The sequence below is a fragment of the Eschrichtius robustus genome, chromosome 19 (assembly GCF_028021215.1).
Source record: "Eschrichtius robustus isolate mEscRob2 chromosome 19, mEscRob2.pri, whole genome shotgun sequence".
Classification (NCBI taxonomy): Eukaryota; Metazoa; Chordata; class Mammalia; order Artiodactyla; family Eschrichtiidae; genus Eschrichtius; species Eschrichtius robustus.
The window spans coordinates 2,409,892-2,430,136 of record NC_090842.1 but is presented as its reverse complement, the minus strand read 5'-3'; the positions used below and the strand labels follow the sequence as shown (position 1 = coordinate 2,430,136).

Here is a 20,245-nt window from a genome sequence, read left to right as displayed (position 1 = left end):
GCCTAGGTGTATACCCAAGAGAAATGAGTGCCCCCCAGAAGACACATAGGAGTGCTCATACCAGCTTTATTCAAAATAACCCCAAACTGGAAACAACACACCTGTGTATCGACAGGAGAGCAGAGAAATAAATTGTAGTACATTCATGCAATGGAACAGTAACAGCACTGAAAAGAACAAAGTGCAGTTGCATGTAACAAAACAGATGAATCTGAGACATAACGTTGAGTGAAAGAAGCTATACACACACGTGTGATTCCATTAACATGAAGTTCCAGGGTAAGGCAAAATGAATTTGTGGTGATACAGTTCGGAATAGCTGTTCCCTGCAGTGGGTGGAGAGGCGATGGGTGGGAGGTGCTCAGGGAAACATCCTGTATCTTGAACCACGTGGCGCATGTATCTTGTTACCGTGAGGGGTGGGTACCGGGCAGAGCAGAGCGGCCGCCTCGCATCAGGGTACTATTACTGCTGCTATTGCCAGCTCCTGATGGCGTGATCCCAGCAGTGAGCGGGAGAGGGTAGTTTAGGGAGAAGGATGGCGGGGATGTTGCCGGACAGCAGGGAGGAGGGGGTGCCCGCGTGCCTGCTCCGAATCTAGACTCTGCCACTCACAGGCAGGTTAGCTCATGTGCCCGAGACTTTCCTCATCCGTGAAGTGGCACCATTTAGGGGCTGATGTGGCTTGGGGGTTTCAGGGCACTGAGCCCAGCTTGCAGCAAGCACCCACTGGCTGTCCTAATGAGGGATGGTCAAGGATGAAGGTTCCTGACACTCCTGGCAGAGAGGACAGTTTGAATGAGTCTGGAAACACTTGAACTTGGAGTGTCAAGCTTGGAGAACCACCTCGTACAGGATTTACTTGCCTATCTTAGGCAAATTGCTTATCTGCTCTCTGCCTCAGTGCCTTATCTGTGACCTGGGGACCAGCATTTCCTGGGACTCAGATGTGGGCCTTGCAGCCACAGGGTGCAGAGAAGAAGCACCCAGCAGGGTGTCTTAGGGTAGCATTTCAAAGCTGAGATTAAGTTCTCAACTTTTCTCCTGAGCAGACTTTTGACCCTGGAGCTGGTCAGCAATTAATCGAAAACAAAGGATTCCTTTGTTATCATCTCCACACAGATCAACCCCTGGGGATGGGATGCTTGCCCTGAAGGCTGGGTGCCAGCATCCCAGAGCAGCCCAGGAGTGAGATGCCCCAAAGAGTTCTCCTTGCCTTTCGTTTTTTTAAAAATATTTAATTAATTAATTTATTTATTTATTATTTTTGGCTGTGTTGGGTCTTAGTTGCAGCATGCGGGCTTCTCTCTAGTTGTGGTGTGCGGGTTTTCTCTCTCTAGTTGTGGCTCGCGGGCTCCAGGGCACGTGGGCTCTGTAGTTCGTGGCACACGGGCTCTCTAGTCGAGGCACCCGGGTTCAGTAGTTGTGGCGTGCAGGCTTAGTTGCCCCTTGGCATGTGGGATCTTGGTTCCCTGACCAGGGATCAAACGCGGGTTCCCTGAATTGGAAGGCAGATTCTTTACCACTGGGCCACCAGGGAAGTCCCCACCTTGCCTTTCCGGAGCTGACACTTGCTAGCCATATGTGGCCTTGGGTCACTCACTTTTCCTGCTTGAGCCTCAGTTTCCCCATCTTTAAGGAGGAAGTGATGGTCACAGTCTGGACCCCAAAGGGTACTGCCAGGAATTAGATGAAATCAGGTGCTCAGGGTCCTGGCAACAGAGAAATCGGCCAAGGACATCCAGGAATCCTGTCTACTCCTCACTGTGCTCCCATCCAGGGCTGACATCTTTCCCTGCCTCTGGTTTGGGGAGAATCAAGAGCCCAGGACAGTCTCAAGGTGTAGACCCTCATGGGCACCTCCAAGCAATTATCATCTCTTCTCTGGGTCCTGAGCAGGGACAGGCGGAGAGTTACAACTGGAAGATGAATGATGGTGGTTTAGGAGAAGGAGAGAATGGGAGGAGGAGGACATGGGGACCTCCAGCACCTCTCCATCCCCTCGGGGCAGAGGCAGCTCCTGTAACAAGATCATCCTCATTCTTGGGAAAATTATTCCTGGAAAGGGGCAGGAATAATAATAATAACAGTTATGAGTTATTGAGGACCAATGAGGCGGTGGGGACTGTACAAACACCTTACTTACCTGGGTTGAGTCATTTACTCTTTGCCCCAACCCTACAAAATAGGAAGAGGTGTTGGTGCCATTTTACAGATGAAGAGAGAGAGGCACAGAGCCATCCCATAATGGGCTCCCAGTGAGGAAACAGCTGAGCTGGTTTTCACACCCCGGCAGCAAAGGGGACTGTGCAGATGAGATCACGGATGCCTGTCTCAACAGCTGCTCCTGGAGCTGTAGCCAGGCAGAATTCCCACGTTTGCACGAGTTTGTGTAGTGGGGCCAGTTTTGGGGTGGAGAGATCAAGCCCTGGAAGCTGGCCTGGGTGACCCTAAAAAGATAAGCCCTTCTGAAGAGGTTTGCTCAATGCTTGCTATGGCCACAGTCCTGATAAGTAATCCATGGCACAGCAGGGCAGGGTCACACTGAAGTGTAGAAAGAGTAGGCGGGGACTGATAAGGGAAGTCCTACAGCCTGAGAGCCAAGGGACCAGGGAAACCATCTTGCTCCCCACTTTATAGGTAAAGCCACTCGGCCTCGGGAAGCTCTGGGAGAGTTGCCCAGTGTCACACAAGTTAGTGTCAGAACTGAGACCAGAATCCAGGCTCCCCAATGCCTGATAGGGTATTTGTCCCTCTCATCACCCTACTTAACACTAACTCTTGGGTCAGCATGTTCATGCAACAAAAGTGTATTGTACACTGACTGTGTTCCAGCTTGGTGGGCATGAGAGTGAGTGACATAGATGTGGCCCCATCTGCATGAAGCATGCAGTCCATTCTGGTTGCTACTGCTGTGTAACAAATATCCCCCAAATTTAGTGGCATAAAACAGGGTATTATGGACTGAATATTTGTTTCCCCCCCAGTTCATATATTGAAGCCCTACCCCCCAGTGTGGCTGTATTTGTAGACAGGGCCTCTAATGAAGTAATTAAAGTTAAATGAGGTCATAAGGGTGGGGCTCTGATCCCTTAGGATTAGTGTCCTTATAAGAAAAGACACCAGAGAGCTCTCTTTCTCTTTCTTGCTCTCTCTCTTGCTCTCTCTCTCTCTCTGCCATGTGAGGACCCATGAGGAGGCAGCCATCTGCAAGTCAGGAAGGGGCCGTCTCTAGAACCTGACCATGCTGGCACCATGATCTAGGACTTCCAGCCTCCAGAAAATAAATTTTCATTGTGTAAGCCACTCAGTCTCTGTTATTCTGTAATGGCAGCCTCAACAGACTAATACACAGGGCTTGGCAAACTTTTTCTGTAAAGGGCAAGATGGTAAATATTTTAGGCTTTATGGCCGTGTGGTTTCTGTCCAAATTATTCAACTCTACCATTGAGCATAAAAGCAGCTGTAGCCATGTGTAGTAAATGGGCATGGTGTGTTCCAATCAAACTTTGTTTATAAAAACAGGCAGTGGCCCCTGAGCTGTGGTTGACATGACCTCTGCCTGGCTTCACAAAGCAATAATCATCTATTTTGTTCAGAAATTGAAATTATGATGGAAACAACCTAAGTGTCCGTTGATGGATGAATGAATAAAGAAAATGTGAGACAGATATAGAAATAATGGAATATCATTCAGCCATAAAAATGAATGAAATCCTGCCGTTTGCAACAACCTAGGTGGACCCTGAGGGCATTATGCTAAGTGAAATAAGTCAGACAGAGAAAGACAAATATAATTTCATCTCTCTTACGTGTGAAATCTAAAAAAAAAAAAAAAAAGCCCACAGATACAGAGAACAGATTGCACTGGAGGTTGCAGGGGAGGGGGGTAGGCGAAATGGGTGAAGGGGGTCAAAAGGTACAAACTTCCACGTATAAAGTAAATAAGTCACAGGATGTAATGCACAGCATGGTGACTTTAGTTAACAATACTGTGTTGCAGATTTGAAAGCTGCTAAGAGAGATCTTTTTTTTTTTCCTTAATAGATTTATTTTATTTTTAGCTGCGTTGGGTCTTCGTTGCTGCGCACGGGCTTTTCTCTAGTTGCGGCGAGCAGGGGCTACTCTTGGTTGCGGTGCGCGGGCTTCTCATTGCAGTGGTTTCTCTTGTTGTAGAGCACGGGCTGTAGGCGCGCAAGCTTCAGTAGTTGTGGCACGCGGACTCAGTAGTTGTGGCTCGCGGGCTCTAGGCGCTCAGGCTCAGTAGTTGTGGCATGTGGGTTCAGTAGTTGTGGCTCGCAGGCTCTAGAGCGCAGGCTCAGTAGTTGTGGTGCACAGGCTTAGTTGCTCCGTGGCACGTGGGATCTTCCCGAACCAGGGCTCGAACCCATGTCTCCTGCATCGGCAGGTGGATTCTTAACCACTGCGCCACCAGGGAAGCCCTAAGAGAGTAAATCTTAAATGTTCTCATCACAAGAAAAAAATAATTCTGTTAACTCTGCATGGTGATGGATGTTAATTAGACTTATTGTGGTGATCATTTTGCAATATATACAAATATCAAATCATTGTTGTACATCTGAAACTAGTATAATGTTGTGTGTCAATTACACCTCAAAAAGGAGAAAGAGAAATTGGAATTATGACAAGGCATGGTGGGGAAAGCCCCGTGGGTGGTGTGCTTACAGAGCTGTCAACTGGGGCTGGCTGTTGGCTGGGAGTCCAGCTGGGGCTGAGGGCTGGAGGGCCCATTTCCCTCCTGGTGAACCTCTTCACGGGCTGCTTGGGCTTCCTGACAGCATGGTGAGATGGGCCCATGCTCCCGGATCTCAAGAGTGTGAGGCAGAAGCTGTGTCACCGTTTACACCCTAACCTTCGAAATCACATTGTGCCACTTCTGCTATACTCACCAGCCGGCCCACCTCCCAGCAGGAGGAGCGTCAGTATCACGTTAGAAGAGAGCATGAAGAAAGGGAGCTCCGGATGCAGATGTCTCACTGTGTAGGGTAAACACAGGCACATTCAAGGAGACAAACGGGAAACTATAGATTGCAGCTCAGGTCTCTGAAGGAAACACATGGGCTTCTGTGGAGGTGAGAGGGAGGCGTTCTTTATATAGGGAAACCAGGAAGGCTTTCTAGAGCTGAAACCGGAAAACTTCCCGGTCCCAGGAAGAGGGAGTGGGCATGGGAAATGGCAATGCACACCCTGGAGGCTGGCAAAGCAGACAGCTTGGGCTGGAATCCTGCTCAATCAATATCTTCCCTTTGGCCGGGCACTTCCCAGAGCGGGCTTTAACCTGGTCTTTGTGGAAGCCCAGGTCACCTGAGGAGTTGCCCGTGGAGTCACTAACGTGAGCTGTTCACCCCAGAGCCTGGTGCACAGTACCATGAAATTCCTCATGGTGGTCTGGCTTTTTGTTCTTTCTCCCTGGTTTGTGTTTTGAGATTGCTGGGTGGTACTATGTTTATAGCCTTGGACAGTTTCCTCCAAAATGAAATCAATACCGCCAGCCCTACTTTATGGGAGAATGATTTCCAAATTGCACAAAATGAATGCCTCTAATATCTGCATTTCAGGGAAGAGAGTCTGTCACTGTTGGAGCTAATCTGAGAGGAGGGAGGGTCATGGGGGGGGGGGCGTGTATTGGAATTGCCTGGGGGAAGGGTATGCATTAGCCAGAGGTGGAAGGTGCTGACCAGTAATTGCTAGGAACCAATCACCATTTCCCAACGAGATCTCAGTTGCAATCCACTGCTTGTGTGAGGAAGGGCTGCTGAATCAGCAAAAGAGAGCTTGGAAATAAAATGAAAGAAAGTGCAGACTGTCCAAGAGAAACAGCAATTTTACATCAGCAGTGTTGAGGGGAGCAGGCTGAAGGCTGGGCATCCCATGTAGAAAGCTGTGACCTTTGCCGGCGGCTGGGCTTCTAATAACACCACTTCCCATTTCTTGAGCGCCTACCAGGCACTGGGCACCCAGCTGAGCTGAGTTCTCACAGCAAACTGATGGGAATTGCCCAAAGCCGCACAGCTGCTGGGCCATGGAGGCAGGATTTGAATCTGAATCTTGAGGAAAGTCTGCAGCCCTTTCCCTTACACATTCATGATACCTAATTTTCATTTACACCGAACAGCCATGAGATACTATTTTATATCCATTTAGAGAGACAAAATAAAATAAATGCAGACCTAAGTCTGATAACACCGAGTTTTAGCCAGGGAAGTGGAGAACCAGAAGTGCAGTGCACTGCAGGGTGAGAAGGAAATTGCTCCAGGTGTTCCGGAGAGCCATTTGGCAACTTCCATTAAGTACAAGATGTGCTCAACCCAAGAATTCCACCCCTAGGAGTTTAGAAAAACCTTCCAGAGAGCACAGGGAGGCGCCACCTAGAAGGTGCATTGCATCACTGTAACTGCAAGTCACAAAGCAAAACTGAAAACTCCCTAATTGTCCCTCTGCAGGGGGGTGGTAAAGAGAGGACTGCCCTGCAGGCTGGTGGTCCTTTAGGGAGGGGGCTTTGGTGCTCAAGTCAAGAGAAGAAGTTGAGCGTGAACTCTGGGAGAAGGAGGAGAGGCTAGTTTTCCAGTGAGAGCGGGTTTGGCCAAAGGTGGGAACAGTGCTGGCAGGCGGTGTGAGCAGGGCCCCTGGCTAGTGGAGACTTCAAAGTGTAGCTCTTTTGGCGTCCTAAATCTCAGCTCCAAGGCCTGTCTTGCAATTCCTGACTCTGCTCGGCCCGAGTCACCCGCTGTACTCCAACGAGCCCCGACCCTGTGCAGTCTACCCCCGCAGCACTGGGGTGCTGCCATTTGCCCAACACGTTCTGGGAGAGCTGGGAACTCGGGCTCCTGCCTACAGATTTATGGTCCAGGAAATGCATTTCAAATTGGTCCCAGGATACTCGGATCCAGGAATCAGACACCATCTCTTGGGGGTGGGAGGTGGGAGTATGTGTGGACAGAGACCTAATAACGCCCGAGTGGCGATGCCACTTTGCTCCCCCAAAGCGCGACCGCTCCCGGGATGGGGGACTACCTGTTGGCCAGGGCGCGGGGGAGGGACGGAATTTGGGTGTCTTTACTCCAAGGTATGTGCGTGTAGCCAGACTTTCTCTTAATTTATGGGGCGGGGCTGATCTCCAAATACCAGTTTTCTAAGGCGAGCATCACCCTTCCCCCAAATGTGGACCCGAACTGCCTGTAAGGAAAAAGGACGGATTATTTGTCGTAGAGAAAACCACCTGTGGTCCGCCAAAAGCCTCTTCAGTCAAGTCAGGGCCAGGCGTCGCAGGCGGGAACCGGGAGCGAGGGGCGAGGCTCGGGGTCGGGGAGCCGAAACATGCGGGGCGCCCCCGGCCCGCCCTGGGCCTGCTGTGCAGGGCTTCACCTCGCGGCTCCCGGGAGGGGGCAGAGAGCGCCCTGGGTGCTGGGCGCCTTCCCGTTACGCAGTTCCTGTCCCTTTAAATCCAAGTCCCGGGAAAGGGGGGCTGGGGCGCCCCGGCTGGACCCCTATTTCCAGGCCGGCCGGAGCAAGAGGGGACGGCGGGCGGGCGGGGCGCCCGGGGCCTCCGCCTGCGCCACACGCCCTGGACTAGGCGGACCAGCTCCCCTCTCCAGGCAGCCGGCGCGCCGGGGGCGGGGGGCCGGGCGGGGGCGCGCGGGCGGCGGGGTGCGGGGGCGCGCGCGCGGGCGGGGCGCGGGCTGCGGGCGCGCGCCGCGCCGGTCCGAGCGCGCGAGCCAGCCCCGGAGCGCACGCCGCCGCTGCCGCCCGCCGCCTGCCGCCCGCCGCCGCCGCCGCCGCCGCCGCCGCCGCCGCCGCCGCCGCCGCCCGACCAGCCGCATTGCTGCTGCCGCCGCCGCCCGGCCCGGCCCGCGGCCCCCAATATGGTGCAGCCGCCCGCGCCGCCGCCCGTGCCGCCGCCGCCCGCGGGCCCCGCCGCCGCCCTCGGGCGCTCGCAGCGCGGCAGCCGCAGGTGGGGGACTGCGCCCCAGGCCTGAGCGCCGCTGTCCCCGCCCGGCCTGCGCGGCCAGCCCGGCGGGCTCGCCTCCGAGGGGCACTTGCAGCTGAGGTGGAGCCGTTTGCACCAGACGCTCCTGCTCCTGCCCCCTCCCTCCCCCTCCCCCTCCCCTCCCCTCCCGTCCCCTCCCCCGCCCTCCTCCCCTCCGGTCCTGTCTCCAGCGGGAGCGCGAGACGCTGGTCAGGCTCCGCGGCGCAGCTCGAAAATGAATAATCGCCCCCAGTTGACTTAAATTCCACCGAAGCCGGCGCCGCGGCCGCCCGCCGCCTGCTCGCTGTGTTTTTTGCTTTCTCCATTCTTCCTTAAAAAAAAAAAAAAAAAAAAAAAAAAAAAACCAAAACAAAACCAGCCAGCCAGCCAACCAAGACTCCGGTTTGTTGATCGCCTTTTTTTTTTTTTTTTTTCACCGTTTGCGGGATTTGCAAACCGAGTTACATGCATGTCCAGTGGGGGTAGGTTTAATTTTGACGATGGAGGGTCCTACTGTGGAGGCTGGGAGGACGGCAAGGCGCACGGCCATGGCGTCTGCACCGGCCCCAAGGGCCAAGGCGAATACACCGGCTCGTGGAGCCACGGCTTCGAGGTACTGGGCGTCTACACCTGGCCCAGCGGCAACACGTACCAGGGCACTTGGGCGCAGGGCAAGCGCCACGGCATCGGCCTGGAGAGCAAGGGGAAATGGGTGTACAAGGGCGAGTGGACGCACGGATTTAAGGGGCGCTACGGGGTGCGGGAGTGCACGGGCAACGGGGCCAAGTACGAAGGGACCTGGAGCAACGGGCTGCAGGACGGCTACGGCACCGAGACCTACTCCGATGGAGGTAGGTGCGCCGGGCGCGCGGGGGCTGGCGGAGGAGGGACCTTCTTCTCTTGCCTCTTCTGTTTATCTCTGGGGAAGTCCAGCTTTTCCCTCCAGAGGGCCGTGGGCACCTGGGGCATTTCCTGGGGCTCCCTGGAGGCCACAGCGGCCTTGGCTACAGGTTGCCCCACTGCCTGGCGGGGGACGGTGCCCCTGTGCTAGCTAAAGGGTGTTGGGGGCTTTCCAGGAGCAGTGCCAGGCCCGGGAGCCGCGGAGCTGAGCCGAGTGTCAGTGCATCGTCCAGGAGCAGGCCGGAAAAAGGCCAGACTGGGCCCGCGGCCTCCTCCGGTACCCGGCAAGGGCGCAGGGGGGCTGGGAGAGGGCCCCCTCCCCTTGTTGGCAAAGCTCCCTGGGTGTCGGCCTCTGGGAGTCAGGCCCCAGCTCTGCTGCTTGTTTTCCTGCGGTGCCGACGGGCCTCCCTTAGTCCTGATCAACCCAAGCCAATGGAAAGAGAGCGGCTGGGAGAGCTAGAGGCGGGGGCTGCGAACCCAAACCATCACAACAAGGCAATAAACTTCTAGGTGGTTGGACGCGGGCTAGCACTGCCGGAGCAGGCTGCTGGGGGGAGGGAGGGAGGGAGGCCCATCTGTTTAGCGCGAGCCCAGGAAGCTCGGCTGTCAGTGGCTGAATCATTTTCACCATTAGTTTAGGGGTGCTCTGTGCCTTCATTCTAAGATGCCACCACATTCCCGGCTGGAAGCCAGAGTGCTGCCCACCCGCCGCCGCGGCTGTAAGATGGTTTCTGTGCAGGGAGCCCTGGCCAGCTTTGCGGCTGTCCCCCCCTCCCCCCGTCCCAGACAGTCCGGTGTCCACTCCTCAGGGCGTCTGAGAGGCGTGGAGCACTTACTGTTTCTGGAAGCCAGACCCCAAACAAGCCTGCTCTCCGGAGGCTCCCTCCCGCACCTAGGAGCTCATCCTCAGAAGTGGTTCCATGCCTCCCCAGTAATTTTTCAGGCATGCATGCCTGGGAAAGGAGTGGGGCACAGCGGGGACTTGGGTGCTTCGGCACAGAAATCACGAGCGTACGTGTGGCCTCCTGCTCGCTGCCTCCGAGTGCTACACACCTGCTCCCCGGCCACATCCACAAGTGACGGAGGGCTGGAGAGTAATTATTATTTTGGCTTATACAACCGAGAGGCAGGGTTCGTTATTCCCCCAAGGGGAGGAGGCGTGGGGGGCAGTTACTTATATAACGCTCTTGCTTGTCGAAGCCGTGGCGCCCCGTCCCAGGCGGCCTCTTCTGTGCTGTTGTTTTCCTGGAGTGGGTTGGAGAGCTTCCCTGACCCTGGGGCTCTGGGGCAGGCTGAGCAGACGGCCCTCCCTGGGTTCTAGGCCGCGGGTGTGTGTGTGTGTGTGTGTGTGCGCGCGCACGCACGCGTGCACGCGCAGGCACGGCAAGGCCCAGGCGCAGATGTGGGTGGCTGAGGTGGGCGGCTGAGCAGCTTGGCGCTCCCAGCTGGGCTCTTTGGGAGCCCGGGGACCGTCATCACCCAGGGGCTCTGGTCTGGCCGCTAGGCAGATCCGTCCCTCCAGAGGTGCTCCCGGCTGTGCCTGCACCTAGAGACTGGAGCCTGGGAGGAGAAGAGCCCCGGTCCCTCTGGAGCTCAGCAGAGTGTCTGAGAGTGAGGTCCAGCGCCCCAGTCGGCCCACCTTCCCCAGAAATCTTCAGTGGCCCACAGAATTCTATGCTCCGTTCCACAGACATCTACTGAGTGCCTACTCTGAGCAGGTGCTCGGGGCTCTGGGAAAACAGCAGACAGAAAGCTGTGCCCTCACGGAACTTCCATTTCAGAGGGAAGGGTGGTAATTTCGCTGTGATGACTGGGAGGAGAGGGTCTGATTCTGTGGCTGGGCACGAGCGTGGGAGCAGATGCGTCGTCGTGAGGAGTGCTGCTGTTGTTGGGCGGACATCCTTGGGTCTCTACGCGCCATTCAACCGGCTACACCGTGTCCACTCCCTAAAGCACTTCCCTCTGCACCGTCTTGCTTGGGTCTCACACGTTGGAGGGGCAAGGGTCATATCCATCACAGACAGAGCCAGGGAGGCCCCGGAGCCCACGAGACAGGATAGAGCCCCCAGCCTTTGGTGGCAGAGTCGAGGGTTTGAACCCCTGATCTGTCCAGGGTGGGGCCCTCTTTCCTCACATCACACCACCTGTATGCCAGCCGAGGCAGGCACACAGATGCAGGGCGCCAGGCCGACTGCTGCCTTTTGGTTGGCAACAGGGCATGATGGAAAGTCGAATTGACCTTTCTGCCCTGGAATAATCAGGCCCAGACATCTGGGGCCACTTTTCTGGAACGTGGTCCCCGCTCCTCATTAGGAAGGTGACTGTTGAGAATATTTGCCCTCAAGCAGTGCGTGGGGTGAGCAGGGCCAACGTGGGGTGTCGCAATCCGCCAGAACAGAGCAGTGGGTCTCCACGCCTGCTCCCAAGTCAGCTGATGGGCGGGGGTGGGCCACGTTTCGGAGAGGGCAAGTAGAGCCTTCATGAGTTCGTGGTCCTGACTCCAATCCTCCTTTTCCTTTGCACAGGGAATGGGAATATTGGGCAGGCGTCAGCAAAGCTCCCGAACTTCAGCCCAGCTCCCGGTGCTGACTTGGGAAAGTGGTGATTTTCATGAATAATGCACCAACGGCAAATGTAGTCTACATTTAGCTGGAATTGGTGTGGAATCCATTTCAGCTGGGGACACTTCTGCCAACTCCTCCTCCTCCTCCAGGTTCATCCTCCCCTGGGCGCAAGGCAGTCATTGGCTCACTAAAGTGAGCTGAGCGGCCTTCACTGTCTGTCGAGTGACCCCACATGGACGGTGAGGCCTGGGGGGCCTAGGGTGGCAAGAGCACATGCTGTGGAGTTGACATCCATTGGGCTTGAATCCCAGGTGTGCCTTTGCTCTGCTCTGTGACCTTGGGCAAGTTACTTAACTTCTCTGAGCTTCTGTTTCTGAAGCTGTACAAAGGGCTGATAATAACTGTAAAGTAGGTGGAGATTAATTGAGGCGGTGTACACGTCAATGCCAGGAATAGAGTAAGCATTCGTTATTATTTAACACTGTTTTATTATTACAGTTCATATGTGATGAATGTCACTTACAATGATCATTATTAGAACCAATAGCCAGACATGATAATGATGCTAATGAAAATGATAATAAATGGCAATGTTCAGCACTTACTGTGTGCCGAGCATGTGGCTAGTGTATGTATAATTACAGCACTCAATTCCTGTACCTCTCCGGGCTTGGTTTTCTCCATCCTCCCATTTCCCACATTGGGAAGCTGAGGCTCAGAGGAGCCAGAGGAGTTGGCTGATGAACGCTGGGCGGCACCAGGATTCACGCTCGGGGCAGCGATTCCAGATCCCGTGCTTCTGTGTGGAACACCTCTCTCTAAACTCCCTCATGCAAAACTACCTCCTTGTTCCTTCCTCTTCCTCCAAACCCGTTCTTCTCCTCTGGGTGCAGCAGAGGAGTTGTAGGCAGATGCACATGGGCAGACACCACACCCAGGCCCTCTTCTCCGCTCGCTGGACCCCTGCTTTGCTGTACAGGTAAATATTTCCTGCTGGGTGCCATGCACACAGGATCCCTCGGACCAAAAGTTACCCCCCCACAAATAAAACCCTCCCACAGCCCGAAAGATATGAGTCATTGCACACACCCGGCCGCTCCCCCTCAGTTACAGATTCCGTTCACCGGCCCAGATCCCTCAGCCCACACGAATCACACACGCCCACAGTCAAAATTCAGATTCCCCGGTGCCTGCGCGCACACACAGTACACCTGTCACCCAGAGATGGTTTCCACCCTGTCTTCCAAAACACAGCCATGTGCACCCTCCGCCTGTGTTCCATTGCCAGGTACTCCAGATCTCTACCAACTCCTGCTCCTGAGAAGCAGCTCTCCCGGTAAAGGGAGGGTGCCAGCCGCAGAGCAGGGCTCAGATACAGATGGGTTGCGGCTTTGTTTCCACTTTAAATACACGTTTAGGCAGTTAATGCCCCCTTTAAGGGGGAAAAACCCTCATCCAAACAAAGTCAATGACCATTGGTCCTGTTTTTTGGTGCTTGGCCAGGAATATGTGAAAAGTAAACTGTTTTGTTTTTTTTTTAATCCAAATGCTCAATTTAGGAGGAAGCAGGTCCATGGACACGGGTATTACGCCAGTAGGAACTCATTTCAGAAACAAAAGGCAATTGGAGATAAAAGCATCTCCTCAGAGAGCCTTTCAGCCCCTCTGGGGAGGGAAAAGTCTCCATGAGGTGAAAGGAGAGGGGAAAGCAAATAACTAGTTCTTTGTTGCCAATAATAGCTGAGAAAGGAGTGTAGCTGAGAACTCCCCCCATCCAGCGCAGCCCTGGAGCGATCTAACGAGCTTTATATTAGGAACCCTAACTGGGCTGGTGAGGAAGTGAGGATCAGCACCCTCCGAAAATAGCCACGCGCCGCCTGGCTAGTGAGTAGCCCTAGCTGACGCTGATGGTGCGCCCAGCAAAGCCGAGGAGAGGGGGCCGTGGGCCCTTCTTTCCTGAGGATGCCATGGAGAGAGGAAGCCCCTGGGGGAAAACGGTGATGGTGGCAGTAGGGGAGGGCCAGGAATGTCTGCCCTTTTGCTTCAAGACTTTTTCTTCCTCATCTTCTGCCAGGCCTCCACAGCTCTAAAGACAGCTAGCTATCAACCGTGAGCTGATAATTCTGTATAAAACATTCCTTAGGTCCTTAAATGTCAGCAAGGTATTAGATTTGTGAGCCCTGGAAGAGAGGATGGTGTTTGTTTGAAATTTCTGCAGTGGTCCATCCCTTCTTGGATTAGCCACTCCCCAGTGTGTAGTTTCCTGGCTTGTGGAAGGTCACGTGGTCGATGAAGGTGGCACTGCAAGGGGTCCTGGCCTCGCCAGACAGGCTCTGTGGGCTGGAGGAAGGGACTGGCTCTCCCATCATTCAGGAGAGGAGCTGCCCCTTCAGCACCTTGGAGAGCGCCCCCAGCAAACTGCCTGGGCTGCCAGGGAGCCCGCCTTGCTCTAATTCCTTCCGGGCATCTCTTCCAGCCAGACCGCGTCTACCGGCCAGTGCCCACCTGGCCCCGACCCCTCCACACTCGGCCACCAGAAGTTTTCCTGCTCCCGCTCTGTCAGTGTGTGGGTTCCATGCTCCATGAAACACCACTATTGGGGGTGTTTGTTTTTCACCCCAATCCTATCAGTCTTTTCTGAAAAAGTTGAGTGCCTTCTAGATGTCTCCTGGTGAACCAAGAGAGCATTTCCCAGCTAACAAAGGCAGCTTTGGGGTGGGGTCCTTTAGTAGGACTCATGGAAATAAAACCTGAGGTTTATTTCTGCCTTGGGTTGTGTATGCTCAGTTCCTGTGGGTGTACAGGGGTTATAAGTGCACACCAGGGACGTCCCTGGTGGTCCAGTGGTTAAGACTTCATGCTTCCACTGCAGGGGGCATGGGTTCGACCCCTGGTCAGAGAACTAAGATCCCACATGCCACTCAGTGTGGCCAAAAAAAAAAAAAGTGCACACCATAGGCAGCAAAGGAACGATTTTGTCTGTAGCAGTCAATGAAAGACTGTTTTGCTTCCGTTCTCTTTAAATGGGCATCATCGGATTAGTCATCTACACCAACCCTGCCCAATCTGTATGCGGCTATTTGAATTTGAATTTAAAATAATTACAATGAAATGAAATTTAGAGACTCGGTGCTTCCGTCACGCTAAGCCACATTGCAAGTGCTCAAGTGCCACCTGTGACTCGTGACCACCACACGGGACAGTGTGGAGACAGAATGTTTCTATCATCACACAAAGTCCTCTTGGACAGCACTGGTGAGGAGTGTAAGAGTCATGCAGAAGGGGCTGTGTGTCTGTGCCGGTCGCTGTTGAGTGTCCAGTCACTAAAATAGTGCCAGCAAACAGTGGTCACTCAATAAACACTTGTGGAACGAATCAACTGTGCAAATGCAGTCGTGTTTGGTGATTTCATCCACTGTCGTCATTTCACACATCCATGTTGTTGCAAGAACTTAGAACCGGATGTAGACAGTTAAAGGGGAATTTTAAAGCTCTTTAAAGCATTGCTATTATAATTCCCTGGTCGGTTTTGTTTTGTTATCAGCTCTGTCGTTGCTCATAGAGACTGCCAGTGTGTTACATGAGTATGGTGGATGGTGTTGAATATAGTGCATAATAGAGATAATGTCCTAATGCTGCGAGGCATTCATGGCCAGAAGACATTTTTGGAGCACTGTCTAATGAGCAGCTTTCGTTGTAAAGTGCTAGGAAAGACGAGCAGAAAAATAAGTACCCTTTCATCTGCACACTTTCTAATGATCCCTTTTCCTCAGCTTGATTCATTCATTCATTGAGAAGCATTTACTAGTTCCTACTATGTTCAAGGCATAAAGACTGAAAAGCTCAGGTCCACTTTTGATGAATCCACCTGGCAGTCTTTGCTGAGCCTGACTCTGTGTCTTAGTTCATTTGGGCTGCTGTAACGGAATACCATGGACGGGGCAGGGGTTGGGGGGTTTTAAACAACAACATTCATTTCTCACAGTTCTGGAGGCTGAGAAGTCCCAGATCAAGGCACTGGCAGATTTGGTGTTTGGTGAGGACCTTCTGGGTTGCAGACTGCCACCTTCTCTGTGTCCTTATGTGAGGGGAGGGACAAAGGAGGCTGTGGGGTCTCTTTCATAAAGGCACTAATCCCATCATGAGGGCTCCACCCTCATGACCTAATCACCTCCCAAAGCCTGTACCTCCTAACTCCATCACTTTGGGGTTTAGGATTTCAACGTATGGTTTGGTGGGGAGGGGGGGACACAAAACTGCAGTCTATAGCACTACGTATACAGTACATAGTTTGCAGTAATGTAGGCTGTTGGAAAAAAATAAGCAAATGAAAAATAAAACACAAGAAACAGGAGGACATGACTTTTACCAAGAAGAATATGTAGCCTGTATGCAAAACTAAACTATGTAAGATAATTAGGGGTTTCTTATGCCAGACTTTGGGCATCCCCAATGGAAGTACCACAGGTGAGAGTTCTGAGAAGAGGAGGGAGAGACGTGTGTTTCCTTGAGTGAGCAGCAGAGATGTCCCAGGAGGGGCCCCTGAGCTGTGTCTGAATGACGGTGGGCAGTGTGGCCATTACCCCACGACTGAAGTTGCTGACTTTGCAGGAGGCTTGTTCTCGGCCTCGGCTTTCTCATCTCTGCGATGGAGTCATAATAATTTTTTCCATTTCCATCTCCCACCTTCCCGGCAATGTCAGAGGTGTTGATTGGGATGCAGGGAGGGCTCCCTGGTGCTTTTGGAGACCTCTGAACGAATCGAGGGTCAGTCTCCGCTGCTGGTGCTGTCCTGCCACTGTCTGTTACTCAGGCCGGTGCGTCCCACACGTGAGTGTGTGTGAGAGTCGCCTGGGAGGTGTGCTAAAACAGATTGCTGGCCCCCCGCTGAATTTCTGGGTCTGAGGTGTCGCCCAAGACTTTACATTTCTTACAAGTTTCAGTTGATGCGGATGCTGCTGGCCCGAGGACCCCACCTTTAGAACCGCAGTGCTGGGCAGTGCCTCTGAACCCTGGCTGCACAGTGGGACCGCCAGGGATGGTGTCCCTGGAGACTGTTAGAAATGCAGAAGCTCAGGCACCCCGCAGACCTGCAGGGTTAGAATCCGCATGCTTGCAAGACGCCGGGGTGGTTCTCAGGCGGGCAGCTCCGTTTTAGCGCACTTGTCCCGATCTTGGCTGCTCACGGAGTCATCTTGGGTGCTTTGGAAAATGCTAGTGCCTGGGCCCCACCCAGAGACGCTGACGAGGTGGTCTGGGTGTGGCCTGAGTGTTGAGATTCTTTTTCAAAGTGTCCAGGTGATTCTGACATGTGTCTCGGGTTGACGGCCTCTTGTCCAGAGCAGCCTCGGCCACGTGTCGGAATCACTGGGACGGCTTCAGGGAGGGACCCGTCTGGGTTCCATGCAGCGCTGCTCCAGCCAGGATCTCGGACGGTGGCATCTGGCTTGGGGATGTGATAAAAGTAGGCAGGGCTGAGAGTCGCTGCTCGGGACAGAGTTTTCTAAAACTCTGGGCCAAGTGGCTCATGAAAATGAAAGAGACTGTAGCGTTCCCAAGCACCACATGTAAGTGCTGTTACGTTTCCGCTCTGTCAGCAGTGGCTTCCTCCTCTGTGTCTGTGTCTCCCCTTTGTTTCTTTTTTTTTTTTTTTTTTAATATTTATTTATTTGGTTGCACTAGGTCTTAGTTGTGGCAGGCGGGCTCCTTAATTGCAGCTCCAGGGCTCCTTAGTTGCAGCTCGCCAGCTCCCTGGTTGTGGCATGCGAACTCCCAGTTGTGGCATGCATGTGGGATCTAGTTCCCTGACCAGGGATCGAACCCGGGCCCCCTGCATTGGGAGCACGGGGTCTTATCTACTGCGCCACCAGGGAAGTCCCTCCCCTTTGTTTCTTGTAAGGATGCCTCTCATTGGATTTCGGGCCCAGCCAAAATCCAGCGTGATCTCATCTCATGAACTTTAAGTTCATTGAATCTGCAGAGACCCTTTTTCTAAACAAGGGCACATTCCCAGGTACCAGGGTTTAGGACATGGACGTATCTTTTGGGGGACACTCTTCAACCCACTACAATGCCCTACAGGCTTCGGTTTGAACGTGCTCCGAGGTGCATACATGTTAACTAGAATCCTAAAGCGAGGAGATTCCTTTGGAAGAAGGATAATCACTGTTTTTCACATCCACTTTGTCCCAACTACTGGGCTGTGCACTTACCATAGATGTTACTTCTTTTAGTCCTTAAATCAGTGCTTTGGGGTAAAGCACGTGCTGCCATTTAAGGGATGATGAGAAAGTAAAGCGTGCAGGGTTCCGTGGCTTGGCGAGGTCGCATGGCCGGGGGCAGTGGGCCTCGGCTGGCCCAGAGCCGCCCTTGGCACCTAGCGATGGCATTTCCCAATGGAGCGATCATTTCAGCGCCCACCCCCGACCCCACCCCATACCTTACTGTTGAGGAAGCTGAGGCCCAGAGGAGCCCAAGGTCTAACAGTGAAGCAGAGAAAGGGAAGGATGACACAGTCTTCTGGACCTGAGCCTTTGCTGGGCCTTTGCCCAGCCATGCATAAACTTGTGGGGTCTCCCAGACCCCTCTGAGAGCATTTGGTAGCTGTGGTCCTCTCCCAGGAGGCAGGCAAGTCCCTGTACTCATGCGATGTTTTGTGGGCACCTCTGGGGGTCGAAGACTCCCTGAGACTTCTCCATGGACCCCGGATAAGAGCCCTTCCATCCTCCACGGCTGTCCAGACGTGCCGAGATCCCACAGCCAGCGGGAAGTGGGAGGAGGGCCTGCGGCGTCCCATAGGCTTGAGTGCAAGGCCAAGGCCCGGAGCGGGCAGCGGGCCTCTCCCCGTCCCTCCTCTCCTGTGAGGGCGCTCCGTAGCTTCTCCTGGAGGACTCCTGGGTCCGCCCTTGCCGCCACCATCTGACGCTCTGCCCTTCCTCCCGTCCTGCTCCCCCGGGCTCACGGCTGTCACTCACTCTCAGGCCTGGCGAGTGTCTGGCCTTGAGCTGGGAGCTGCGCAGCCTTCTTTCGTGTGGTCTCCCTGTGAGAGAAGCGTGACTCCCCCGATTTACAGGTGGGGAGCTGAGGCTCAGGCACGCAGTGGAGACGGGAAATGCTGAAACAGGGCTGCCCTTGCAGTCTCTGGGCTGATCGCCTAACCCCGGCCACCTGGACAGGCTCCCAGGGGAGAGCCCAGGGGCCTGCCGTGGGGCCACCTGACGCAGGCGGTCCCGGGGACCACGCCTTGAGAAGCACCTGTCCCTCCCCCCCCCCCCCCCCGCCCCCGCGAGCCAGCCTCTGCATCAGGGCTGAGGACGGCAGATGGGAGGAGGGGAGGCATCTCCAGGGGGGGTGGGCGGCAGCCACACCCTGGGGAGGCTGGGAGGGTTTTCAGTGGGGGAGGGTTTCAGGAACCAAGGGAGGCCAGGGGACCCCTCCCAGGAGTACCAGGCGGGATCTTACCTGGCAGGCCGGTGTCACAAACCCGGGCAGGCTTTGTCGGAGGCTGGTTGTAGGAGCAAAGCCAAGGGGCTGTGGGCCGTGCATCCAACCTGTGTGCATAGCCTTTTCACGGCCCCACCCCTGGCCATTGGGCTGCTTACTGCTGAGTTCAGAGACGTAGCTGCAGTGGTTGAAGTCCACTTTGGTGAGGATGGTGTGGGGTCTGTGGCTTTGCCAGGCGTGGAGCCCCTCTGCTGGCCCCTCTGGGCCCTCCGTGTGCACACACGCCTGTGCGCTGGCTCCCGTGGCCTCCACGCTCCAGAGGGCAGAGGCCGGTCTGTCAGGTTCCTGACTGTGGCCCCCGGTACGGCCGCAGCGCCTGCAGCAGGGGGAGGCTCGGGGGACCATGGTTGGACGATGAATGAATGACACACCAGCAGAGAGCTGAGGATGAGAAGGGGCAGTCGTGTGGAGAGCGGGAGAACGAGCACGTGGGGAGAACAACACGTGCAAAGGCCCAGAGGCAGAGGCATGGGCTGCAGCCGAGTGAGGGCAGAGGGTGAGGGGTCTGAGCACAGCTTCCGGGCCACGGGAAGGACGTTGGATTTTGTCCAGAGGCCAGGGAAGGGCTCTGAAAGGTTTAAGCAGGACAGCAATGCGATCTGATGTTTGTCCTTTTGTAACTAAACGTTTTGTTTCCAGATAATTGTAGATTCACGTCCAGTTGTAAGAATAATACAGGGACATCCCCGAGCCCTCCACCGTGTCCGCCCCAAGGGTGACATCTTGCAAAACTCTGGTACAGTGTTATAGCCCGAATGCCAACGTTGATACAGTCCGATACAGAATATCCCATCACCACAGGGACCCCCGGTCCTCCTTCCATGGCCACACCCACTCCCCCCTCACCCCTGTGTCTCCTCAGCCTCCGGCAACCACTGATGTGCTCTCCATTTCTCATTTCAAGAGTGTTCTACAAATGTGGCCTTCTGGGAGCAGCCTTTGTCACTCGCCGTGGTTCTCTGGAGACCGTCCAGGCCATTGTTCCCGTCGACAGTTGGTCCCTTTCACTGCTAGCTGTGTTCCAGAGTGGATGGGGCGCTGCCCCGTCACCGTCCAGGGCCGTCTGGGGTAGTTCCCGCGTGGGGCTGCTGTGCATACCCGCCGCTGCTAACTTTGACGTAGAGGCTTTGTGTGAACCTGAGTCTGCATTTCTCTGGGATAAATGCCCAGGAGTACGTTTGCTGGGCCGTGTGGCAGTTGTACGGTTGTGTTTGGATAATCACTCTGGCTGCCGGGTGGGGAAGGAAAGGGGGGCCAGAGAGGAAGCTGGGAGCCCCTGGGAGGCGGTGCA

General features: G+C 54.7%; 1 protein-coding gene across 1 annotated transcript in view; it reads left to right on the top strand.

Moving 5' to 3' along the window:
* Positions 1 to 8,456: 8,456 nt before the first annotated feature.
* Positions 8,457 to 20,245, top strand: part of JPH3 (junctophilin 3) — an 80,547-nt gene continuing 68,758 nt past the window's right edge. Inside the window, exon 1 of the mRNA XM_068528148.1 lies at positions 8,457 to 8,838. Coding sequence (XP_068384249.1) covers positions 8,457 to 8,838 — 382 coding nt within the window. The remainder of the gene's footprint in view (positions 8,839 to 20,245) is intronic.